Below are 25218 nucleotides of genomic sequence, written 5' to 3'. Positions count from 1 at the left end.
GTGAACTTGGAAAAGACACAATCTGCAAATAGGATCAGCTATCAAAAAAGATCAGCTGTACCTGCCACAGCCTCACCAATGTTAGCATTCAGTTGAAGGGTGACTTATAGTTGCCTTAAGGACTACAGTCTAGTTGGAATACCTGAACTGAGAGGACACTGAAATGCTGAATCTTAGAACCCAAGTAACTATGAAGTAATGAAAAGTAATGAAAATACAGAGCTTTTAATAGTCTCCAAAGTAGCTCTCTTGGGAGGCTATTATGGGTTTATTCTAGGAGTGTCGCCGGCCATGGTTAACTTTCAGATTCCCTTCAATGTTATTTGGACCCATACAAAAATCAACCACTTTTGACTCTTACAAGTGCAGATGGATTTGGGGAAGGTTTCGAGAAGTGAGGCCTAAGCTGGATGTGAAAGGTGGGAAGGAAGACCATTCTAGACCTCTAGACAGCCAGGTGTGAAAATCGTTAAAACACGTGAAGTGTACTTTTCTAAATAAAACTGGTTTAGAGAGGTTTTATTGTAACCACAGCCACATCACATCACATTTAATCAAGTTGGTACTGTCTTATAGCTGTTCGCATGTTTTGACAACATCTAGGAGATAGGCCTAACCAGGGAGGAAGTGCGCATTAGGTATCCAAAAGTAATCAGGACTTAGATCTGCTTATCAGAATGAAGCCATTCAGTGTGGGTGTGGTGGACGGTACCTTTTTGAAATGGTAAGAAACAAGGCGATTTTAAGGGGTTCCTCTGTTTCCTACTCTCACACCTCCCAGGTAACTGTGGAGAAAAAGGGGTAAAATTGGCTCTTTTCCTGGTGTTTTCCTCTACTTCGCATAATCAACTTCTAAGACATAAATTCTAATACAGAACTTCCCCTGCCCTGTTTTCCCCTTCCCATTAGCTTTGGTTCACACTGACTTTGCATTTCCTGTTGCTAAAATCTGTTATTCCTGGCTTTAGTTGGTTGTTGGCCTGGGAGAAGGCACAAGAGATGCCCAGCTGGAGCGTGACCTGGGTTCTGGACGATCCTCGCATTAGGTTAGACTGAACGTGTGGCCTCCTACGGGCAATTACTCCGAGAACAACACTACCTTTGATATATTTGGAACTCTGGTATATTTGCTTAAAGAAAATTTTTAAATAACTTTTATTATCTTTGCCCCATTCTGTGTGTGTGTGTGTGTGTGTTATTAGGGAGCATAAATAGATGCAGAGGTTCATTTTATGTTTATTGTGGGAGCCCCACCCCCCTTAGTTTGTCTTAATAGTCTTGTCTTCTGAAGAGCGCTGCTCTTTTACTTCTCTTCCTGGTACTGATGCTGTAACAATTAACCAGTTACTGCCTAGCAGAAGAGCCTCTCGCTCTCAGGCTGAGATTTTGATGACTGGCTGGGGCAACACTTGCTTATATACTCGTAACAATTAAAGAGCAATACAGACTGGAATGCAATTAAGTGCCCAAACACGTAGCTCAAGGGCAGGGATCACCAGCCTTTACACTAAAACGAAACCTGTGTGGCTGAGAAAAGTAATGACTGTTCGTGCCGGCGGAGCACGAACACACGTCCCTCCCTCCCACACGTACACCTTTATCTCAGAGACACTTGGTTCTTTCCCTCGAACTTCTCTGGCTCTTATGCCTTCCTCCCTGCGTCTGAAAAGCCCGAGAAGGGAGAATGGGGGAGGGGGGCGTGCCGCTCGCTTCCGTGCTGGTTTCTGTCCCTAGCAGTCTGGGGGAGGTGCTGGATGAGCTGCCCCAGTCCAGTCGCAGCCAACCCAGGTCCCAGTCCCTGCCCTTTGCTCTCCTGCTTTTCAATAAGTCCGAGGCCCTGGGGGGTGGGCGTGGGAGTAGCCCTAGCTGAGGCTCGGGAAGTCCTCAAGGGCGGTTCAGGGGGCCCCAGGCGGTAGCCACGTTCGGATTCTGGCCAGAAGCCAGGGGAGGGAGCTTGGGGTAAGGGGAGGGCCCTGAGGGAGGGGTCAGACTCCTTAGGAAAGAGTTAATGGGAGGAGGGGGAGGGGATAGGACGGAGAGACCGAAGGGAAGGCTCAGGTAGGAATAGAACAGAGGAGGGAAGCCTGGTGGGGCGAAGGGAGCTTGCAGGACCCGGGGTCAGAGTTAGGGGGCTTCCCCCTGCTGCACCCGCATCCCAGGGCCGCCAACTTACATCCGCGGCGGCGACTTTCAGTTTCATTTCCACGGACCCTCCTGCCTGGGCCGCAGCCGCCGCCGCGATGCCCAGTAAGTTCAGCTGCCGGCAGCTCCGGGAGACGGGCCAGTGCTTCGAGAGTTTCCTGGTCGATCGGGGACTGGACATGGAGACAGATCGCGAGCGGCTGCGGACCGTTTATAACTGGGATTTCAAGATCAGGTACGGGCCGGCCCACTCCCCGGCGCAGATTCGCGGGCCCAGCTCGCCGCCACGACCCCCGCCGCGGGGCCACCCTTCCCGCCCCGGGGCGCGAAGGGACGCAGCTCCCTCAGTGGCGCAAGCCGGTCCCGGGGCGGCGCAGACCTCCCCTCCCGCGCCGTGCCCACGCCCCGCCAGCGCCGCCCGAAGCCCGCCCGCTCTGCCCGGCCGGGCCCCTGCACCCGGTCCCCGCGCAGAGCCTCCCGCGCAGCCCGCGCCCCCCGGCGGCCCGGGCCCCGGGCCCCGGGCGGGGAGCGGGGTCCCTTGCTTACGCGCCGCTAGCGGGGGTGGGGGGGGGGCGCTCGGCGTGGGGGGAGGGGAGCTCGGCGGGGAGTGGGGGACCCAGGCATCGCGGGACCGCGGGAGAGAGCTGCCTGCCGCTGGCGGCCGGCCCTGGCGCGGGCTCTGCGGGGACCCCCGCCCCGCTGCCGAGGGGCTGCTGCGGAGGGGATCCCCTATCCCGGGGAGCGGAGGAGACCCGGGTTCGGAGGGAGAATCTTGGGCAGCTCGGCAAAGAAGAAAAGGGCGCAAACTACGTGCGTACCAAATCTCCATTAGCACCTGTGGCTTCTCCATGGAGACCCAGGGCCAGCCTCCTGGAGGCCCTTCTCACCCTGTGGCTGCAGGCTGTTTGGTCCCCTTTTCCTGTTAGCATCTAAGTGAAAATCAGACACTTCTCTCTGGCAAACCACCGAATTGTGCTTCCCAAACACCTCTATCAACAGGCTGCAGCCTTGGGCCGAAAAACCACGACACGATTTAACAGGGATAAATGTGAAGACTTACACAAATAACTACAGGGCGGCGGGGATGTCGGCTTCATAACCGACTTCCTGAAAAAGGCTCTCGGTTTTAACAGACCAGAAGGTCGGTGTGGCTGCTGAAAGAGTCAAAGAAGTGTTAGACTTTGTTAATAGAAGTGTGGTTTGGGGTTGGGGGAGGACGTAGTGACTCTCCATATTGACCAGATCATATCTGGGTTTGGTTTGTTTTTAGTAATGGGTGTCACATTTTAAAAGGGACATTAACAGGCTCGAGCAACATCTGAGGAAGGGGCAGCGATTATGACCTGTTTATGCCCTCAGCCTGTGCTGGGCACTGTGGGGGACAGAGAGAGGAATAATGCACGAGGCTGTAATAGGCATGGATTATACCATATACCGTATACCATCATAAATGGTCAAATAAGGAGAGAAATATAATAGAGAAAAGAAACCTGCTGAAGAGAAGGAAGGAAAGAGCAGTGACTATCGAGACATCACTTAATTAACATCTCTGAATTCACCTGTGTTCGTGAAATACAAGTACTGTGTGGCTCTGAACACAAGTCAGTTATTTCTTCTGGCTTTGTTAATGTATTATTTTGGATGCTTGGTAGACCAGTGGAGAAGGCTTTAACACTATTGCGGTAGGGTTATTGTATGGGAGAGCGAGCTCTACTCCCAACCCAGCAAAGACAGCTGGGAATTGATAGCCAGCAGCAGAGAGGGGGGTCAGTGGATGGGAGATTACTAAGAGGACACGTTAAGGGGTCGGGGACAAGGTTGTGAGGCCTAATGGAGAAGGGGTTCAGAGGAACCTGACTGAAGTTGGGTCAAGGAGAGAGTCTTTTATCAGCTCTAAACCAAAGCTAGGTAGTGTGTTCCAGTCCTGGGGAAACACAGGCTCTGTCTGACGGCATATATTGAAAACCAAAAGTAATGCACACTGTGGGTGAATATGAGAGGTTTCAGAAATAATTTTACTATATGTATTTGTTTTGTTTGTCAATAAGGTACCACTCCCCTGTCATTATTAGGGAATTTTGTGTTTTCTTATGCAAATAGGTTCTACTCCTCTGTACTTAGGGAATTTGCTGGGGAAGGTGACATTGACCTTGGCTTTGGCCTTGGATTTGAAGGCCAGGGGTAGTCTTAGTTCTCTGAGGGGGAGGAGAGAAAGATTCTGTGTTTATTCATATTCTGTCATGAGACCTAGTTAAAAAAAAAACAAAAAAAAAAAAGGAAGAGGGGCACCTGGCTAGCAAATTGGTAGAGCGTGGCACTCTAGATTTCAGGGTCATGAGTTCAAGCTTCCTGTTGGGTGTAAAGATACTTAAAAACTGGAGAAATATGTGCCCTGAAAAGAGACAGTGGAGAGAACAAGGTAGTAATCCTTGAATTTTGAAGACAGTCTTGGTGGAGAGGATTATACCTCCCTGCCCCTCCAGAAGGCAGAACTAGGTTCATTCAACATGCCTCCCTACCTCCCCACGCCCGGTGGCTGGAGATTTGTTACGATTAGAGAGATCTTTATTAGCGCATCCTTTAAACCCAGGCTGGAATGCTGTGACATCAGCCCTCTTCCTCCCAGTGGGAATTCACTGCTGCTCTCTGAGCTCATTCTTCACAGCCAGGTTATATAGCCCGGTACACTCCCTTGTGTTGTGTTGGAGCTGGTCAAGTTGAGTGGATCTAGAGTTGATTTTCGAGAGGGTGGGCTGCCGGAGAACCATAGCCAGTCACCCCCTATCAGGAGGTCTAGGGGAGATTTCCTGTGCTGGGAGGGGTGCATCCCATCCAGCTGGGTTATTTCAGGATGTTGTGATGCTCTGTGGCCAACTTTCTGCTTTTTCCCATCGTTCATTATTTAGCAGATAGGTTTAATGAGACTCTGCCTTGGTTCCTGCCTCTGATCCTAGTATGGTGGGCGGGGGGCTGTGGCAGATGTGGAGACAAACGTCATAGAATACTGCAGGGGCTGGGATAGTTGAGATGGATAGCTGGAGTTCAAATCTTGCCTGGGCCACTTTTGCACTGGATTTTGAACAACTATTTAAATTTTCCTGTGAACGTGCATAAAAGAATGTCCTTCTCTCGGGCTTGGGCGAGGCCAGAATGAGCTGTCCTAGGTAAAGCCTTTACCTTGCATAGCCTGTTACGTGGGCTCTGGAAGTGGTAGCTGTCATTACTCCGGTGATGGCTGGAATGAGGAATGAGGGGGTGTCACGAGAAGTTTTCAGAGAAGAGTGCTCTCGCCTTGGGCAGAAGACTTATCTTTTTTTTTTCCAACAAATCTTGGCTGGACACCTCCTGTGAGCAAAGCAAAACTGTTCGAGTGGCTGTAGATGCACAGAAGGAACCTAAGGAAGGCGGCGGCTGTGAAACGTCCTTGTTTAATTACGGTCATGATAAGTGTTTGGAACAAAAGGTCCAGGACGCGATGGGAGTGTGGAACTCGGAGACCTGATCTGGTCTAGGAATGAGAGGTTTCTGGGAGAAAGTGATGTTGGAACCTAATCTTGGAAGATAAACGGGAGTTCATGGACGCCAAGGGGGAAGGGGACAGCATTCCAGACCCCGAGGGAGTAGCACCCTCACGACCTTAGAGTGAACTCAGTGACCGTGACCGGAGGCCAGAGGGAGGCAGGGGCTCCATGGGGCAGGACTTTGCCAGCTGCCAGAGAGGCCTTGTTTGTTTGCTTACTTTTAATCCTAACAGAAATAGGAAAGCACAGAAGGTTTCAAAGTAGGAGTTGACGGATTCACGGTTTTAGAAAGATCCCTCTAGCTTCCTGCGTAGAGAATAACTGGATAGTTAGACCTGTATCGGCAGGAAAGAATACATTTTACTTCGGAGCCTGGGGTACTCCGCTTTCACAGGACAATGTGTGTCCTTGAAACAGTAAAGAGCCTCACTCCCTGTGCCCTCTAATTTTTATTTTTTTGTCCTTTTCTACTTCAGTTTTTATAAAAATCCTGGTCTTAAACTAATGAGAGTTGCAACTCACAGTTGGTAAAAACACAGAACTAGATGTCCCTTTAAGATTGCTGCCAGTTTTGATATTCTGTTCTGAAATGCCATTCCTCTAGCTACTTTTTCCTGCACCGCATCTAAAAAGATTTGTTATTGTTCACCAAACAAATGACAGGGGTCAAGGGCAGGGCATTACAGACTGAGGATGCCCATGGGGACAGGGAAGTCTGGAGAATGATACAAATAGTTGGGAATGGCCGAGGTACGGTGGAGGAGGGTTGACAGGAGGACCTGTGCCTCAGTATTGTCTTCTCGAAAATGGGGTGATAATAGTCGGTACTTAGTTGTGAGGATTAAATGAGATAATGCATGCAGGGACTTCAGACGGCAAAAAGGAGTGTTCAGTAAATGTTCCCTGTTGTTGATGTGATGTTGTTTGTGCAGTGTCCTTGTTCCAAAGAGGATCCAAGTATGCTGCCTTAAAAGGTTTGACGCCATCTTGTAGATGGCGGTGTCATGGGGGAGGGGCATGATCCGATTTGTGTTTCGTGGTAACTCCTGTTGGTTTAGGGGAAGAAACACAAATGACGAACCAACGGACGGAAAGGTCGTCGACTGTCAGTGATCCGAGGAAATGCAGATTTAAGCAAGATACTTTTTGTTTGTTTGTTTGTTTATCAGATTGTCAAAAGTTGAGAAGATTGAAGATTTCTGATGTTAGGGCCTGGGAAAAGGGTATTCTCAAATACTTGTCATTGATAATACTGAGTTTATACAACAATGTGACAGAACTTTCTGAAGGTGTGAAGAGTCATTCTGTTTGACCCAGAAGATCTATTTCGAAGGCATTTGTCCCATAAACTTCCTAAAAAGAGTTTTTGTGCGTGGATGGTTGTTAAAACATTTGAAATAGCCAGGAATTGTAGGTGCCTAGCTGTCTGTCACTGGACACATAGTGAAACACACCACCCACATTCATACCGTGCTGTCCTTTGCAGCCATCCGAATGAGCGAGGCAGCTTGGTAGAATGTCCGAGAAGGATGTCCGTCCATGGTGGTGAAAGAAGTCTGTTATAGGAGAATGTGTGCAGCACACAGGAAATACTTGTGTGCTTAAAAGTCTTTGGGATACCTGAGTGGCTCCGTCGGTGGAGTGTCCAAATCTTGATCTCAGGTCTTTTTTTTTTTTTGAAAGATTTTGCTTACTTGAGAGAGAAGGCCAGAGAGCATTAGCAGATGGAGGTATAGAGGGAGAAGCAGGCTCTCCACTGAGCAGGGAGCCTGATTTGGGGGCTCCATTCCAGGGCCTGGGATCATAACCTGAGTCGAAGGCAGATGCTTACCGCGGTGGGCCATCCAGGAGCCCCTGACCTCAGATGTTGATCTGAGGGTGGTGAGTTCAAACCCGGCATTGGGTGTGGAGCCTACTGGGGTTCCTGGTCCCACATCAGACTCCCTGCTCAGCGGGGAGCCTGCCTCTCCCTGTGTCTGCTGCTCTCAGTGCTTGTGCACGAGCTCTCTCTGTCAAATAAATAAATAAAATCTTTTTTTTTTTAAGTCTATATATAAAGTACATATAGAAAAATTACATCAAATGGTTTAATTGGTATTTGGGAGAGAGGGCCCTTAATGCTCTGTGTTACATGTTTGTGTTGTTCAGAAGTTTTTTGATCCTTTGGGTGTCCACCCCATCATTTATCTCTTATGAACCCATACTTACATCACACCTCTGTCGGTTTGCACCCCCGCCACCCCAGGATCATTATAATATGTCCTTGTTTATTGTGGGTCCTGCCCCACATCAGCATCCCACCTCCATTTCCACTTTCTGTCCCATGCTCGGAAAACTCATGTTATCAACCAGGGTGTTCTTTGGGTTATTTTATTTAAAAAGGGTGATGCTGGGGCACCTGGGAGGCTCCGTCATTAAGCGGCTACCTTCCGCTCAGGTCATGATCCCAGCGTCCTGGGATCAAGCCCTGCATCTGGCTCCCTCCTCAGCAGGGAGCCTGCTTCTCCCTCTCCCCTCTGCTCTAACATTCTCTCTTGTGTTGTACCTCTCATTGCATCTGTCTCTGTCAAGTAAATAAAATCTTCAAAAAGTAAACAGACAAATAAAAAGGATCATGGTGTATGCATTTTCCATATTCTTTTCTTACTCAACAATACATCACAGATACCCTTCCTGATCATCTAGTGTAGACCTCTAATACATCATTGGAATTTTTTCCCCAACATTTAATTTAATTTAATTTTTATTTTATTTTATTTTTAAAAAATAAGCAGGGAGCCTGATGTGGGACCCAATCCCAGGACCCTGGGATCATGACTTGAGCCAAAGGCAGGTGCTTAACAACTGAGCCACCCAGGCGCCCCTCCCCAACATTTTATTAATGACAAACTTCAAACATAAAGAAAAGTTGAAATGATTGTACAACGAACACAGAGATACCCTCATCCAGATTTCTTAATTAGTATTTTGTACACTTGCCCATCAGTCCATCTTAGTGTTTTCAGTGCATTTCTACGTAAGTTACAGACTTCAGTGCCCCTCACCCCAAAGACTTCAGCATGATGATTATTAACTGTAAGAGTTCAAAATTTAAGTGAAACTTACACACTGTGAAGTGGACGCATTTTAATTGCACCGTTCTATGAGTTTTAACAAATCCATACATCATGTGTGGTCCCTGTCAGGACATAGAATATGACATCACCCCCAAAGGTTCCCCCATCTTTCGTGGTGGGTCCTCACCCTTACCCACCCAGAGGAAACTACTCTTGATTTTTTTTTTTTTTTTGAGGTTGTGCTTGTCTGAAACTTCATTTAATGGAATCAAGAGATATACACTTTTGGGGGGGGTTGTTGTTTTTTTTTTTTAAAGATTTATTTATCTGAGAAGGGGGGCAGAGGGAGAGAGAGAATCTCCAGCAGACTTCCCGCTGAGCACGCCCCCATCTCAGAACCCTGAGATCCTGACCTGAGCAGAAACCAAGAGGCACCCCAGGTATGCACACCTGTGAAAGCCACCTTTCACTCAGCATAATGTTTTGTTTGATTTAAGTAAACTCTACCCAATCCATGGGGTGCGAACTCATGACCTCAAGCTAAAGAGTCTATCAGTTGAGCAAGCCTGGCTCCCCTCGGTGCCATGTTTTTGAGATTCATCCGTGCTGTGTTCATCGCCAGCTTCTTTTTATCCCTGAGTACTATACTGCATCTGAATACAAATCACAGTTTGTTCCTCTGTTCTGTTCGTGAACCCTGCTTTGGGTTTGGGGCCATGTTGAATAAAATTGCTGTGAACATTGTTGTACATTTCACTTGGGGATATACCTGGGAGACTTGCTGGATCACAGGGTAGATATGTGTTTATTATTGTTGTTTTTAAATCTTAGGCAAGCTGCTTGATCTCTTTTTTGGTGGTTGGCAGCAAAGTTTCCCAGACTCATCCTCCGTTGTGACCTTGTCTAGGGTCGGGCTGCTCAGCCTTCCCTACTTCCTGCCAGTTTCCTGAGCCCATTTCTCAACTTCCTGCAAGTTACTGATAAATAGGTCTTATCACTTAAGTCAGACATAATTTACTCTTTTGGCTTATAACAATAATTTCAAATGTACGTAGTCATCTAAAAGTAGAGTGGCTGGGGCTTGGTCTTCATGCATTTTATTTCACTTCCTTTTTACTCCCTGCCTCCATTTATATATATTATATTTATTTATATGTGAACTTATTAGTATTTTTTTTAAGATTTTATTTATTTGTTTGACAGAGATCACAAGTAGGCAGAGAGGCAGGCAGAGAGAGAGGAGGAAGCAGGCTCCCCGCCGAGCAGAGAGCCCTATGCGGGGCTCAATCCCAGGACCCTGAGATCATGACCTGAGCCGAAGGCAGAGGCTTTAACCCACTGAGCCACCCAGGCGCCCTAATATATTTATATATTATGTGTGTGTTCAAGTTTGGACAGAATATGTAAAGGAGTATGTAAATTATATACTTAACACATTTATAAAGGTATGTGATATTATTTAATTATATATATGTCCAAGTCTGGACCATGTGTCCCACCTGACATGTAACACTCCAGGCTCCTGCCCAGCAGCGCTCTGTGCCAGCCCATGGTTGAGTGTTCGCAGTGTGATCTGTTTTGTCTATAAAAGCATAGTCTGGGGGCACCTGGGCTGGCTCTGAGGTTAAGGGGCTGGCTCTGAGGTTAAGCGTCTGCCTTCAGCTCAGGTCACGATCCCAGAATCCTGGGATCGAGCCCTGCATCGGCCTCTCTGCTCAGCAGGAAGCCTGCTTCTCCCTTTCCCATTCCCCCTGCTTGTGTTGCCTCTCTCACTCTCTCTCTGGCAAATAAATAAATAAAATCTTCAAAAAACAAACAAAAAAAAAGTAGTCCAAATTTACTTGCATTCATTTCTCTCAGCAAGTACTTACTGGATAAATACTAGTGCGAGGTCTATACTAGGTTTTATTAATGGCATTTTTATTGCACATGTAATATTCTTTTTGTTAAAAATAAGAACATGGCATCCTGTGTTCAGTTTGACACGAAACGGTGCCTTTTTCCAAAGTGATTGCACCAGTTTCTACTCCAGCTGACAATGCAGGAGTGTGCTGCTGTGTCCGTATCCTCACCCACATTTGGTGTTGTTGGCCTTTTAGATTTTAGGCATCTGGGTGGGTGTGATTCTTTTTCACCGCTGCCTAGGTTCCCGTGTGTGGGCGTTGGCAGTTTATTCAGCCGTCTTCTAAATATTGTCAGATCAGATCCTTTTTTTTTTTTTTTAAGATTTTTAAAAATTATTTATTTGACAGAGAGACACACCAAGAGAGGGAACACAAGCAGAGGGAGTGGGAGTGGGAGAGGGAGAAGCAGGCTTCCCGCTGAGCAGGGGGCCTGATGCGGGACTCGATCCCAGGACCCTGGGATCATGACCTGAACCGAAGGCAGACGCTCAAGGACTGAGCCACCCCGGTGCCCCAAATCAGATCTTTACACACAGGCACTTTTCTTTCTATGGGGTACCTTCCCAGGAATGCGGTTCCTCGGTTAAAGGAGGCCTGTATTTCACATGTTCAGAGACATTGCCAGATTGTTCCCCAAAAGGTGGTCGGACTTCCCCTTTCTGCCAGTGGTATGTGAGAACCCACTTCACATGCTCTGATGATTTTCCACTTGTCGGTCTAACAGGAGTCAAATGGTGTCTCGGTTTGACTGTAATTTGCATTTCTCTGCCTTTGGAACATCTTTTCATCTGGTCATGTTGGATGGATGTGTTCATCATTTTTCCTAAAAGTCTGGGTGACTAGATGAAGAATACAAGAATAGGGACTTTCTTCCCCACAAGCGTACTAAGTTTCTGATGGGAAAAAAAAAATGTTTTTGTTCTGACTGTTGCCTTAGACCAGGGATAAGGGAATTTGGGGAGTGGTGATAGGGCTGGGGAGTAATTTGAGAAATACTTAGATGGTGGGTAGTACGCAGGGCAGAAGTTGCAAAACTTGTAAAGTTGAGTTCCTCCTGGCCCTGGTGCCCATGCGGGAGTTTCCAAAACTAGGAGACTTCACATTTAAATTTTGATTTGGGCTTCTCCCTCCCTTTTTTTTTTTTTTTTAAGATTTTATTTATTTATTGGACAGACAGAGGTCACAAGTAGGCAGAGAGGCAGGCAGGGAGAGAGGAGGAAGCAGGCTTCCTGCTGAGCAGAGCCCAATGTGGGGCTCGATCCCAGGACCCTGAGATCATGACCTGAGCCGAAGGCAGAGGCTTTAACCCACTGAGCCACCCAGGCGCCCCATCCCTCTCTTTTTTCAAGATTCATTTATTTGAGAGGGGGGGCACAGAGGGGAAGCAGACTGCCTGCTGAGCAGGCAGCCTGACAAGGGGGGACTCCATCTCCGGAGCAGGAGATGATAACCGGAGCCGAAACCGGGAGTCGGATGCCCAACCGACTGAGCCACCCAGGTGCCAGAAGATCTGGCTGCCTTGGACCTCCATTTCCTGCCGGCCACAGCTGTGCGAAGATGAAAGCAAGCAGCTGCCCCCACTTTGAGACAGGGCTGCGCTCTCAGGGTTGCGCAGCCCCCTCAGAGCCCGGCTTGCTCCCTGGCACTATGTTGAGAGACCGCTACATCTCTAGGTACCTGCACTGTTGTTTCCTCAAGTGGAGTTAGGGGACATGTGAGTCCTTCTTCCACTGATGGCTCAGAAAGGGGACTGTACAGGTGCCTGAGAGGGTCAGGTATGGAAGATGCCCATGCAGCTGGCGTCCATTGGCATTTGAGTCTGTGCTCGATCTGGGGTACTTATCGAGGGGCCCTGGGGAATGGCAGTGACTCCTCCTGATTTCTGACCCTTCGTGACTGGACCTCTGGGCAGCCTTTGAGCCTGCAGACTTCCAGCTGATTCTCCTCCCTCTCTCAGGGAGTTTTCTCCTCCTCCTTGGGTCCTCCTGGTCTCGGCTCTTCTCAGAAGACTCACACTCCCTGGGGAGATCCCACACACCTCCGTGGTTGGAATGACCACCGAGGAACTCCCTAAGTGTTAGTCTGGACTCAGGCTTGGTTTTGGCCTGAGTTCTCGGTTTCCGACTCCTGCAGCCAGCTGCCTCTGGACCCCAGGAATCTCGAACTGAACATGTCCAAATCCAAAGGTCATGGTCGGCCCTCCAGTGTCCTCCTCCTCCTCTTGTCTTTCCCTCCTATCCCAGGAATGCTCCCGGAAACCAAGGCATGGATTTGAGTACTGTCCTGGACGCCTCTCTTTTCCCCACTTCCATCCCCCCCCCTTCCTGTCAGTCACCAGCTTCTGCTCATTTCACATTCTAAATACATTATCCGATCTGCAGAGCCCCTCTTCTGTCCTCACCACTACCTCGTGCAGGCCCTTGTCATCTTTTAATTGGACTGTTGCAATGGCCTTTTTCTAACTGGTGTCCCTGCCTTCAGTCTTGCCTCCAGCAAATCCTCCAGCAAATCCACCAGTCCTGGTGCCAGAGTGATCTGAAATGCACATAAGACCTTGCCACTCCCCTGCTTAAAACCCACCACCCGCGGGGGTTCTGTAACCACAGTGTAGCCTCTGCTGTGGGCTGCAAGTAAGTTGTTACTACTCCTACTACCACTGCTACTCTTAGTACTACTGTTACTACTAATACGAATACTAATAATAGTAGGTACCGCTTACTGAGCATTTTCTGTTACGTTTTGGAAATGATTGACTATCTTTAAAACAAATCAGAGCTGATTCAAAGTTTCTCGAATAGTATCACTCTCATTTGCTTGGGGTGAGAAGGGAGAGGGGCAGAGTGACAGGCAGGGGGCACCAGGGAATGGTCCAGACCATGAATGAGCTCATTACACGCTAGTGATGACCATGCTGTGTTAGCCTTGCCAGTTAAGTAGGGCTTACCGTGGTTCCTAGGAACGAGCATTTGCTTTCGTTCCCTAGAACACACTGAGGGTGGGGTGGTCAGCGGTCCAGATCTTGGACACGTCACATGTGGGGATGCCTCCCCGGCTCCTGGTTGCCAGGAGAGGAGGGCGAGCTGCTGGGCCTTCAGGGTCAAGTTCAGGCTCCCCGGCCTGGCATGCCAACCCATGTGACCTGGTCCTGCCCACCTCTGCTGCCTCCCACCACACCCGCCCCGCCCTTCTCACGGTAGTGCTCCCCGGCTGTGTGTGATGCTAATGCTAATCGGTGCACACCTTACAGAGATCTCCTTATGTGCCAGGCGCTAGCTAGACGGACACCGCAGCGCCCGTCTCTCATAGCAGCCCCGCCGGGTAACTTGGCCTTACCCCTGTTTCACAGGGGAGGAAAGCAAGACTCTGAGAAGTGAAGTAGGCTGAGGTGACCCAGCCTGGGGCCGAGTGGGAGGTTCACCCCGCCCCGCGGCCCCCAGCACCTGTCCTTACATAGCCTTCCACCTCGGCTCACACTTTGCACTCCGAGCTCTTGTGCCTAGTTGACACCCATTCGTTCTTCAGGACTCGGTTCAGACCACTGTCCCCAGGGAAGCCTTTGTGGACAGCCTGGCTCCGTGTCCCTCCTTGGCTGCGCCCCCCGGCCCCGGCAGCACGGCGGAATCCATGTGTTCGGTCTGTGCTGGGCTCCTCGAGGCGGGCCTGGGTCTTTCGCCTCCTTGAACCCCCAGGGCCTAGCGCAGGGTCTGGCACATAAAGGTCTCTGTAAGTGTTGACTAAACTGAATTCCAGGCACTAAACCTTGAAGTTGTTGTCCTTCTGACCAGTTTTCCCTGTCTTCACCTTCTCTAGGCACAAAACCAAGCTCTTTGATCTCTGGAGAAGGATCCTTTCCCTTCCTGCTTGGGTTCCACCTGCACCCTTTGACTTCGGGTGGAAACTGCTGTCTGATCAGCCACCTTGCCCACACACCCTGGACATCTGTGCTCTCTGACCCCTCCCTCCCCTCCTCCACCGTCAGGCAGGACCCCAGGTCCACCCCTCTGAATCCACTCAGTTGGCTTCCCCTTAGCCCCAGCTCTTTCCGCTGGGTCGCTGCTATCTTTTTTTCTGTCCCAAATAGTCCCCCTCCCCCCTCTCCCCCAAAAATCTTCCTTTCTTTCTCTCTCCTCCTTTAGTCCTCCAAATCACTAGCCCAGCACTGGGCTTTCCTCCTCAGAAATGCATAGTCTACAACCTGCTGTTTTAAACAATCATATTTTGTCTTGGGAAGCCTACTGAATTCCCTGAGAACGTTAAAAATTCCTATGAACCCCCCAGCCTGAGTCTCTGTCCCTGGGTCCTGTCCTGTTCCACAGCAGTGCTGGTATGTCCCACATAGAGCAACCCACAGACACTGTCCCCTTCTGCCCTACCCACCAAGCTCCCCTGCCTTCCCTCACTTCCCAGTCTCCTCTGCTTCCGGCAGCTTTGGGACCCCTGCCCCTGGCTTCTCCTCCATGCTGTATGGAATGAAGATTGCAAATCTGGCCTACGTCACCAAGACTCGGGTCAGGTTCTTCAGACTCGACCGCTGGGCCAACGTGTGGTTCCCAGAAAAGAGGAGAGTGAAGCTGGGGTCAGACATCAGCAAACACCACAAGTCACTGCTAGCCAAGATTTTCTATGACAGGTGTGTGGGTATGGGTGTGTGTGTGGGGGGGGGGTGTCTGTCTGGCTGAGGGAAGGCACCCTCCTTCAAGGAGTGGAGGAAGGGTGGGGAAGGAACAAGTTGCACTGGGGAGAGGTGGTGGGGTTCCTGAGCTCAGCTGGTACTTTGCCAGCCTCCCCTGTTCTAGGCCCTTCCTGTCCCAGCCCCGCCTTAACTCCCACTCTCCCCAGGGCTGAGTATCTTCACGGGAAACATGGGGTGGACGTGGAAGTCCAGGGGCCCCATGAAGCCCGAGATGGGCAGCTCCTTATCCGCCTGGATTTGAACCGCAAGGAGGTGCTGACCCTGAGGCTTCGGAACGGAGGAACTCAGCCTGTCACCCTCACTCACCTCTTCCCACTCTGCCGGACCCCCCAGTTTGCCTTCTACAATGGAGAACAAGAGCTACCCTGCCCGCTGGGTCCTGGTGAGTGGGTTTCCACAGGAAAAAGCCTTTGGTGGACAGGGGCTTGCCCTGGGAAGAGTTGGTGCCTCGGGAAACACGCTCTTGCTGTCCCTCGGGTGAGGGGAAGGGGATATAGTTCCTGCCCTGGGCTGTGGCTGCTGGGGGAGTGTCCCTTCCCTGTCTCTTCTCACTCTGCTGTCCTCCCTCAGGCGAGTGCTACGAGCTCCATGTCCATTGCAAGACCAGCTTTGTGGGCTACTTCCCGGCCACGGTGCTCTGGGAGCTGCTGGGCCCTGGGGAGCCGGGTTCAGAAGGAGCTGGTACTTTCTACATCGCTCGATTCTTGGCCGCCGTTGCCCACAGCCCCCTGGCTGCGCAGTTAAAGCCTACGACTCCGTTCAAGCGGACCCGGATCACTGGAAACCCTGTAGTGACCAGCCGGATAGAGGAAGGAGAGAGACCTGATCGGTAACGCCTTTCCCCTCCAACCCAGTCTCGGCTGGGCTACCCGGCACGACAGTGGGGGCCCTTGGGAAGAGCCCAGAGCCCAGAGCCCAAGCCAGGGCCCCTTTCCCAAGTGAGTTTGTAACTCCTCCGGGCCTCAGAGACCTTTTCTGTCTGGGAAGAAAGTTGCAGGTGACCCTGAAAAAAATGCTAAGCATTTTCGATCGCATGATGGATTGTCAGGCAGCCAGTGGTAGACCTCTCTCTCTCCCTTTTATAGCTTTGTGGAGATAATTCACATACTGTACAATTCACCCATTTAAGGTACACAATTCAGGTTCTCAGTATATTCACAGATACAGGCCACTAACACCATGATCCGTTTTAGAACACTTCACCCGCAAAGGAACCCGTGCCCTTTCTTTCTTCCTTTCTTTATCTCTTTCTTTATTTTTATTTTTATTTTTTTAAGATTTTATTTATTTATTTGACAGACAGAGATCACTAGTAGGCAGAGAGGCAGACAGAGAGACGGGGAAGCAGGCTCCCTGCTGAGCAGAGAGCCCGATGAGGGGCTCGATCCCAGCACCCTGAGATCATGACCTGAACCACAGGCAGAGGCTTAACCCACTGAGCCACCTAGGCGCCCCCCACCCCATATGTGTTTTTTGAATGTTTCCAAGTATGGTTCTTTCCCAAAAAAGAATGGTCCAGCCTTGGGATGCACAGCCTCATGGGGTAGTAAGTTCTGCCTCCTGGGGCAAAAGCTGCTGACCCCTTCAGCAGCAGTTTTCTAGAGGGTTTTCTTGCATCTTCCGGGGAAGGGCTGTCTCCACCACTCTGAAGGGGCGAGATCTCGGACTTCTGGTCACTCTGCTTCCCCCCATTTGCAGCGCTAAGGGCTATGACCTGGAGCTGAGTATGGCGCTGGGCACGTACTACCCACCCCCTCGCCTCCGGCAGCTGCTCCCAATCCTTCTTCAGGGGACAAGTATCTTCACTGCCCCAAAGGAGATCGCTGAGATAAAGTAAGAGCCACCCTTCTGCCCCCGCCCTGCCCCGTGCTGCCTTCCAGTCTCTTCGCACTGCCCCATAGCTCTGTCCTCAGCCTCCTGTGCTCCATTCCTTCGTTTCTGTACTGAGCACGCAGCACGAGCCAGGCACCGTTCAAGGTGATGAGGGCCTTGCCCATGGCAGTGGGGGGAAATGAGCATCTATCGTACAGTTTCAGGTAGTGCCAGGTGCTCCGAAGAATGCAGGTGAAGCTACAATTTCAGATAAAGGGATGGTGTGTGCGGTCTTGTGAAGGGCAGTGAGTGCTGGCCTCTTTTGAGAAGGTGATACTGGAGCAGAAAACGACATTTGAATGAGGCGAGGGTGTACATCACAGGAGCATCTTAGCGGGAGAATGTTCCAGGCCATAGCATCCATGGTGTGGATGCCAAAGCAGGTCTGAAGTAGGGGGCAGGGGCGTTAGAAGGAAGGATTAGAGCCAGGGCTCTGTGCACCGAGGCTTCTGAACTTCCAGCTGCTTCTCTGCCCTTCTAGTCTTCTGATTCCTGGTGCTTTCAGAGCCCCAGAGCCCCAGAGCCCTGGACGGGAGAGGGCGGCTGCTCCTGGGCATGGGGGTGGCCTGACCCGTCCTGTTCTCACCTCCGTGCCGCCCCTCCACTCCCCCGGGACTGCTAGGGCCCAGCTGGAGACAGGCCTGCAGTGGAGGAACTATGAGGTGAAGCTCCGGCTCCTGCTGCACCTAGAGGAGCTACAGATGGAACATGACATCCGGCACTATGACCTGGAGTCGGTGCCCATGACGTGGGACCCCGCGGACCAGAACCCGAGGCTGCTCACCCTGGAGGTCGGGGCTCGGGGCTGGTGCAGGGAGGGTGGACTTGTGTCAGCCAGCCCATAGGCTCAGGAGGGAGCACTGTTCTGTGTCCCTGATGGTGTCTTGTTAGAGCAGGACGGTGGGGAGGGTGGGACTGGGTTTTCGTCCACACGTGGCTACCACTGGCTGTGTGGCCTTGGGCAAGTCTCTTGCTCTCTCTGGGCCTTAGTTCCCTTAGCTAAAAAGTACAGAGCTGGGCTGGATAATTCTTAGATCCCTGTCCGGCTCTCAGATGTCGAGTGTCGTACACATAAGCCCAGAGTAACATGTGAGCATTGGGTGCTGCACACAGGTGTGGAGAAGGACACCTGCTAAGAGAGGCAGGGGGTGCTGGGATGATCAGGGAAGGATTCCTGCAGGAGCTGAGTTGTTGTGGATTTTGTTTGTTTGTTTTAGATTTTATTTATTTATTTGACAGACAGAGATCTCAAGTAAGGGGAGAGGCAGGCAGAGAGAGAGGAGGAAGCAGGCTCCCCACTGAGCAGAGAGCCCGATGCAGGGCTCAATCCCAGGACCCCGGGATCATGACCTCAGCCAAAGGCAGAGACTTTAACCCACTGAGCCACCCAGGCATCTCATGGAGCTGAGTTTTGAGCAAGATTTTAAGGGCAGAGCAGGATCTGAGCTGGCTGAGAGGGCAAGCGGATGGGCTGGGAATCTGGCTCTCAAGTCCTGAAATGGTAACAGGACTGCTGGGCTCAGTCTCTCTGTGCATTTTGGGGAGACTTGTCTCCTTGCCCATCCCCAGACTTCTGCCATGGCAGGTGGAAGGGTCTTGGGGTAGAAGGACAACACCACCTCAGATCCTTGGCTCTCAGAGGAGGTCTGGGGAGCCGGGCAGTTGGGCCCTCTAGTAGCCATCCCTGGGATAGAAGCTTGCCTGTGTCCACCCCCCGACAGGTTCCCGGGGTGACCGAGAGCCGTCCCTCAGTGCTGCGGGGTGACCACCTGTTTGCACTTCTGTCTTCTGAGACCCATCAGGAAAACCCTGTCACCTATAAGGGGTTTGTCCATAAGGTGGAATTGGACCGTGTCAAGCTGAGCTTTTCCACAAGGTGGGTATTGGGGGACCCCTGAGGTGCTAGAAGGGTCTATAGATAATTTCTTAGGCCAGAGCAGCAGCTGTGTTTTTCCCTGAAATGAGTGGGACCCCGGGGACAGAGCTTTTCTTCAGGGGGATCCCTGAGATACCTCAGTAGCAGCCTCTCCTTGGGGGGTGGGGGGCGGGTTCCATATGGCTGTTTTGAAAAGTGGGAATGGAATCAGGATAGATGCAGAGCGTCCTGGCCCCTAACCAGAGCTCTTTCCCCCCCTCCTTTCCCAAAGCCTCCTCAGCCGCTTTGTGGATGGGCTGACCTTCAAGGTGAACTTCACCTTCAACCGCCAGCCCCTGCGGGTGCAGCACCGTGCCCTGGAGCTCACGGGGCGCTGGCCGCTGTGGCCCATGCTCTTTCCCACAGCCTCCCGTGGGGTCCCGCTGCTGCCCTCAGATGTGAAGCTCAAGTGAGACTGGGCAGGGGTGTTCTGGGGCCACTTGGAGTGTGGGGCACTGGGGATGGAATCGGGGAGGCCTCTGGGACACCAGCTGACATCCTGTTTCTGGCCCTTCTGCCAGGCTGTATGACCGCAGTCTGGAGTCGAACCCTGAGCAGCTGCAGGCCATGAAGTACATTGTCATGGGCACTACCCGTCCAGCCCCCTACATCATCTTTGGGCCTCCAGGCACTGGCAAGACTGTCACCCTAGTGGAAGCCATCAAGCAGGTGGGGCCTGACCAGAGACCCGGGGCCTACACTGAAGTCCCCCAGGGACCAAACAACTCTCAGATTCTGGGTGCTTCCAGCACCCAGATCCCCCCTGGCTGGCGTCAACACTCAGTGTGGCCACTGAGCATTGTTGGGCAGGGTGGGTTCCACATGACTTGGAGTCACCAGTCACTTTTTGGCCATCATACACTCGAATATTTACTACACTAGGTTTCCAGCAGTAAAGTGCAGATTTGGACTTTGTGGGGGGGGGGGTTGGGAGGAAGGGGTCAGAACTTGGCTTTTGGGTCACTGCTTCCCTCAGGTCTGGGACATAAATGCCACCCCATGCCAGCATGAGTCACAAGTAAGTCCCTCCACTACCCCTCCCTCCGGAGCCAAAGAGGCTGCTTCCCACACTGTGCTTCTCCCCACCCCAGGTGGTGAAACACTTGCCCAAAGCCCACATCCTGGCCTGCGCTCCGTCCAACTCAGGGGCTGACCTCCTGTGTCAGCGACTCCGGGTCCACCTGCCCAGCTCCATCTACCGCCTCCTGGCCCCCAGCAGGGACATCCGCATGGTGCCTGAGGACATCAAGGTACCTGGAGATGTGTGCTGGGCTGAGGGACAGCAAGTGCTAGGTATGGCTCAGGGTGGATGCTTAGGCCAGAAAATGAGGTTACCTGGATTCTGATACTTGCTGTGGGAGCTTAGGTGGGTCGGGACCCCTCTCAGGCCTTCCGTTTCCGTGTGTGGGAAGTGAGGGGGTGAAGAAAATGGCCTTGGAGACCCAGAGCCAGCATGAGGGTGAGGACAGGCAGAGTTGGCTGATTTCCCCGTCCCTTCGCACCCCGCAGCCCTGCTGTAACTGGGATCCAAAGAAGGGGGATTATGTGTTTCCCGCCAAGAAGAAGCTACAGGAATATCGAGTCTTGATTACCACGCTTATCACGGCCAGCAGGTGGGAAGTGTGTGTGTGTGTGTGTGTGTGTGTGTGTGTGTGTGTCTCTCGTGTGTGTTAAGGAAGGAGGTAGTGGGCTGGAGAATAACGGTGCCTGGCAGTGGGGCAAGGGGCCGGCCTGGCTGGGCATTCAGTTGGGTGGTCAGGTGCCCGGATGTGACCCCTGGTTGACTTGATGCTTCCCAGGCTGGTCTCAGCTCAGTTTCCCATCGATCACTTCACACACATCTTCATCGACGAGGCCGGCCACTCCATGGAGCCCGAGAGTCTGGTGGCCATAGCAGGTGAGGGGTTCCGGGTGGGCTGCGTGTGAACCATGCTGCATGGGGTTGGGGGCGGTCCCACTGCTTAACTTTGAACCCACGGCACCCTGCCTCTCAGGGCTGATGGAAGTCAAGGAAACAGACAATCCGGGAGGGCAGCTGGTGCTGGCAGGAGACCCTAGGCAGCTGGGGCCTGTGCTGCGCTCCCCGCTGACCCAGAAGCATGGGCTGGGCTACTCCCTGCTGGAGCGGCTGCTGACCTACAACACCCTGTACAAGAAGGGCTCCAGTGGCTATGACCCCCAGTTCATAACCAAGCTGCTGCGCAACTACAGGTACCCCGCCCCCTCACCGCGCCTGCCAGTCTGTGCCTTCACCTGCTCCGCACAGTCCCCACCCGGGGCTCCCTCCAACCCGCACGCTGCTCAGAGCTTGGGGGTGGGCCATGGGCATCCCGTGACCCCCGTTCCAGCCCCATCACTGCTGCTCACCAGCTCTGACCTTGCAAGTGGCTTCACTCTAGAGCAGTTTGCTTATCTGTGTATTGGGGGATTTGTCTGGTCTCCCGGAGGAAGTCTGAGGGGAAATCAGGAAAATCCGGACAGTGTGGCTTTTCATAAACCTAATCGTTACTCAGATTAAAGAGCCGTACCTGATTGAGTCCGAGGAGTTCATGTACCTAAAATGCTCAGATGAATTCCTGAGCTTTCAGTTCCTCGCTAAGTCCCACTGAGCATTCACCCAGCGTTAGCTGTTGTGTTATTCTTTCTTTCAGACTTAACACGTTATTTCATCAGATCATGGCAGTAGTAGATGAAAATTGTTTTTGTACTGTCCTTCCTTGGCAAAATGGAAACCTGAGGATGGGTTCCCCCTTTTTTGTGGTTTCCTTTTAAATTTGACTGGCCCGTGAAATCCATGGACCAGATGCTCTCTGACTAGCACCCCTGCTGGGTCCTGCCTCTCATGCAATTACGAGTGTCCAGCGGCACACTGTAGTCCCTCCCATGAGTCTGCCGTCCACAGAGGGTGGGTGGCAAGGGGATGCCGTGGGGGGACCCCAAGGGTGGGATGGAATCAGTCTTCCTCCTCCTGCCTCCCAGGTCCCACCCCACCATACTGGACATTCCTAACCGACTCTATTATGAAGGAGAGCTGCAGGCCTGTGCTGACGTTGTGGACCGAGAGCGCTTCTGCCGCTGGGAGGGTTTGCCTCGACAGGTGAGGCTGAACAGGGCAGGGGCTCAGGCTGCCGCCTCTGTACCCTAGCTTCCCTTCTACCGAAGGTACAAGGTAGGAGGCGGGTCTGAGCAAAAGTCACAGGCTTTGTCCCCTTGGCCTGGTATCCCACATTCCCTGGGTGGGTGTGGGGCTGGGAGAAAAGGGACACAGGTGGTCTGGCTGAAGGTTTCCCCTGACCCCTTATCCAGGGCTTTCCCATCATCTTTCACGGCGTAATGGGCAAGGACGAGCGTGAGGGCAACAGTCCATCCTTCTTCAACCCAGAAGAGGCTGCCACAGTGACCTCCTACCTGAAGCTGCTCCTGGCCCCCTCCTCCAAGAAGGGCAAAGCCCGCCTGAGCCCCCGAAGCGTGGGCGTCATCTCTCCCTATCGGAAGCAGGTCAGGCCCTCAGTTCCTGTTGAGACTGTGACACCTCCCCCCAACCCCCGCCCCCGCAACTAGACCGTACCTCCTCCATAGCCAGACCACTAGATGGAGATTCCAGGAGCTCAGGCCTCTGCTGAGCTCCGAAGAGCTCAGAGGTCAGCTGTCCCTCCCTCTTTGCCCCCCAGCTCCCTGGCCTCCTGCCTGGCTCCCTCTTGCACTGGGGTAATGGCATGAAAGAAAGGCACCTGTCCCCATCTTCCAGGTGGAAAAAATCCGTCATTGCATCACCAGACTTGACAAGGAGCTTCGGGGACTGGATGACATCAAAGACTTAAAGGTGACACTTACCACTGTTTCACCCTCCCCGAACTTCCTCCGCTGCCAGAGACCTCCCCAGGTGCCCCACCCTCACAGCCTGAGACCCAAGGGGGCTCACCCCGGCCCTCCCTCCTGCAGATCCCAGCTTGTTGGCTTGTCCTCCTGGGCTGGGACCAAGAAGTACCCCAGCAGATTCTTGATTCTTAGCTGCAGGCTGTCTGAGGCCTCTGCCCTGAGGTTAAAGTCCCAACTCCCAGCCTGCCTGCCCCGTCACATGGTGGTGTGCCTCACTCACCATTCCCACCCTGTGAGTGAGTCTGCACCTTGACTCTTCAGGTGGCAGTCCTTGCCCCTGGCTGCAGATAAGAATCACCTGGAAAGCTTTTAGCAGCCGGTGCCAGAGCCACACCTGGCCTGCTGGCATGGCTCTCTGGGGACGGAGCCAGGGCATGGCCATTTTTTATGGCTCCTCAGGTGATCTAGCACGTGGCCAGGGTGGAAAACCGATGCTTGAAGGTTTAAAGGCCTCCAGTTTGTCTATAAGTACTTAGTGATTGTTTTTTGGGAAGTTTGAAAACCACTGCTCTGGGTTACCAAGTCCTCGCAGCTCTGTTTCTTGGCTGAGAACCCTTTCTAGCCTGCACCCCTTTACCTGGACTCCCCCTTCAGGTTTCAGCTTCCAGGGCAATCCTCATGCTCTCTTCCTTGCGCAGTCCCTCCACTGTGACAAATGCCCAGGACGTCTTTGCACTCGCCTTAGTGCTCAGGCTCCCCGAGGAGGGGGCGTGGCCCTCGATTTCCCCTGTGAGCCCCAAGTTGCAGGCCCTGTCTCTCACCCTCCAGGTGGGCTCCGTGGAAGAGTTCCAAGGCCAAGAACGCAGCGTCATCGTCATCTCCACCGTGAGGAGCAGCCAGAGCTTTGTGCAGCTGGATCTGGACTTTAACCTCGGTTTCCTTAAGAACCCCAAGGTTTGAGGGCTGGTGGCCGGTGTGAGCGATTCCTTCCTTCAGGTCCTTCCCTCCTCTGACCCTAGCACTCCTTCTTCCAGAGGTTCAACGTGGCTGTGACCCGGGCCAAGGCTTTGCTCATCGTGGTGGGCAACCCGCTCCTCCTGGGCCATGACCCTGACTGGAAAGTGTGAGCATTCGCGCCCCCATAATCCCTCTCGGGAGCCACCACCCCCAGCCTGGGGCAGGTGCAGCTGTATTAAGCACCTCTTTGTGGCTCAGTTAATCCTCAGGTCTATTCAGTGGGTTCATCTGGTGGTCCTCAGTACCCCCCTTTAAGTTGCCTCACCGAGGATAAGCTGCTCGCCCAGAGGCACAGGCCAGTGTAGTAGGACCAAAGCCGCACCTCGGCCAGGCCTGCACAGCTCTGTGTGTGTGAATGTCCCTGTACCCCACAGATTCCTGGAGTTCTGTAAAGAAAACGGGGGGTACACCGGGTGCCCCTTCCCTGCCAAACTGGACCTGCAGCAGGGACAGAACTTGCTCCAAGGCCTGAGCAAGCTCAGGCCCTCTACCTCAGGTACGGCGGGGCCAGGTAGGGGACAGCGCAAGAGGAGGAGCTAAGGAAGACAGGCTCACCTCTTTTTCTTTCTAGGGCCCCAAAGTCACAACTGCCTCCCCCAGGAGCGGGAGGGAGAAGATGGCCTGTCCCTGCAAGTAGAGCCAGAGTGGAGGAATGAGCTCTGAAGACACAGGAGACAGCCTTCTCACACCAGCCAAGCCTTAACCGCCCACCCGACCCTGAACCAGAACCCAGCCTAAACCAGAGCCCAGCCAGGCTGCCCCTCCGCAGGACAGGAAGGCTGGGGGAGGGAGTTTACAACCCATGCCATTCCACCCCCTCCCCTGCTGGGGAGAATGACACATCAAGCTGCTAACAATTGGGGGAAGGGGGAGGAAGAAAAACTGAAAACAAAAATCTTGTTATATGCAAAAGCCTCCTTGTCTCCTTAGCCTGGCCTCCTCTGGCCTTGTGGCCTTCCTGAGCTCCCAAGCGGACCCCAGAGGGGAGGATGGGACTGTAAAACCTTGCCGGGGCCTTAGCCCTCCACGCCAGAGAGGAACCCAGCCCCCAGGTCCAGGGGGGAGGAAACCCAGTGGGAGGTGGCAAGGAAGCCACCCACAGGCTTCTAAGTTTAGCCCCTGCTCCAGACCACTCCCCTCACCCGCCTCCGAGGCCCAGAGCCAGGCATGACCTCATCCTTTGCTCCCAGACTCCACCCTGCCTGCTGGGGAGTCCTGCCTTTGCAGACTGGGGGCCAGCCTGGCAAGCATCTTGGGAGAGATGGGACTCTAGGCTCAC

General features: G+C 52.5%; 1 protein-coding gene across 2 annotated transcripts; it reads left to right on the top strand.

Moving 5' to 3' along the window:
* Window positions 1-1860: 1860 nt before the first annotated feature.
* On the top strand, window positions 1861-24861 carry MOV10 (Mov10 RNA helicase). 2 transcript variants are annotated; one of them, XM_080802451.1, is made up of 21 exons: window positions 1861-1959; window positions 2195-2377; window positions 15050-15253; window positions 15463-15698; window positions 15887-16145; window positions 17015-17149; window positions 17811-17979; window positions 18910-19064; window positions 19336-19512; window positions 19625-19772; window positions 20195-20353; window positions 20613-20716; window positions 20903-21000; window positions 21098-21314; window positions 22083-22200; window positions 22410-22601; window positions 22852-22926; window positions 23751-23876; window positions 23957-24045; window positions 24314-24435; window positions 24511-24861. In XM_080802451.1, exons 2-21 carry the CDS (start codon window positions 2241-2243, stop codon window positions 24600-24602), a joined length of 3012 nt encoding a protein of 1003 aa, XP_080658577.1. In that variant the 5' UTR covers window positions 1861-1959; window positions 2195-2240; the 3' UTR covers window positions 24603-24861. The 2 variants fall into 2 exon arrangements, with proteins under 2 accessions (XP_080658577.1, XP_080658576.1); XM_080802450.1 differs by lacking the exon at window positions 1861-1959 and adding an exon at window positions 2027-2058.
* Window positions 24862-25218: the final 357 nt, after the last annotated feature.

This window comes from Martes martes (genome assembly GCF_963455335.1).
Source record: "Martes martes genome assembly, chromosome: 4".
NCBI classification, from domain to species: domain Eukaryota; kingdom Metazoa; phylum Chordata; class Mammalia; order Carnivora; family Mustelidae; genus Martes; species Martes martes.
The sequence above is the reverse complement of the archived record's forward strand: the minus strand, read 5'-3'. Positions and strand labels throughout refer to the sequence as shown.

What these genes read in the sequence shown, in the direction of transcription:
- MOV10 (XM_080802451.1), top strand. Translation starts at nt 2,241, where the DNA reads ATGCCCAGTAAGTTCAGCTGCCGGCAGCTCCGGGAGACGGGCCAGTGC. An exon ending in TGGTGCCTGAGGACATCAAG is followed by an intron (nt 20,354 to 20,612) that starts GTACCTGGAGAT and finishes CGCACCCCGCAG; the next exon opens with CCCTGCTGTAACTGGGATCC. An exon ending in ATGACATCAAAGACTTAAAG is followed by an intron (nt 22,927 to 23,750) that starts GTGACACTTACC and finishes CTCACCCTCCAG; the next exon opens with GTGGGCTCCGTGGAAGAGTT.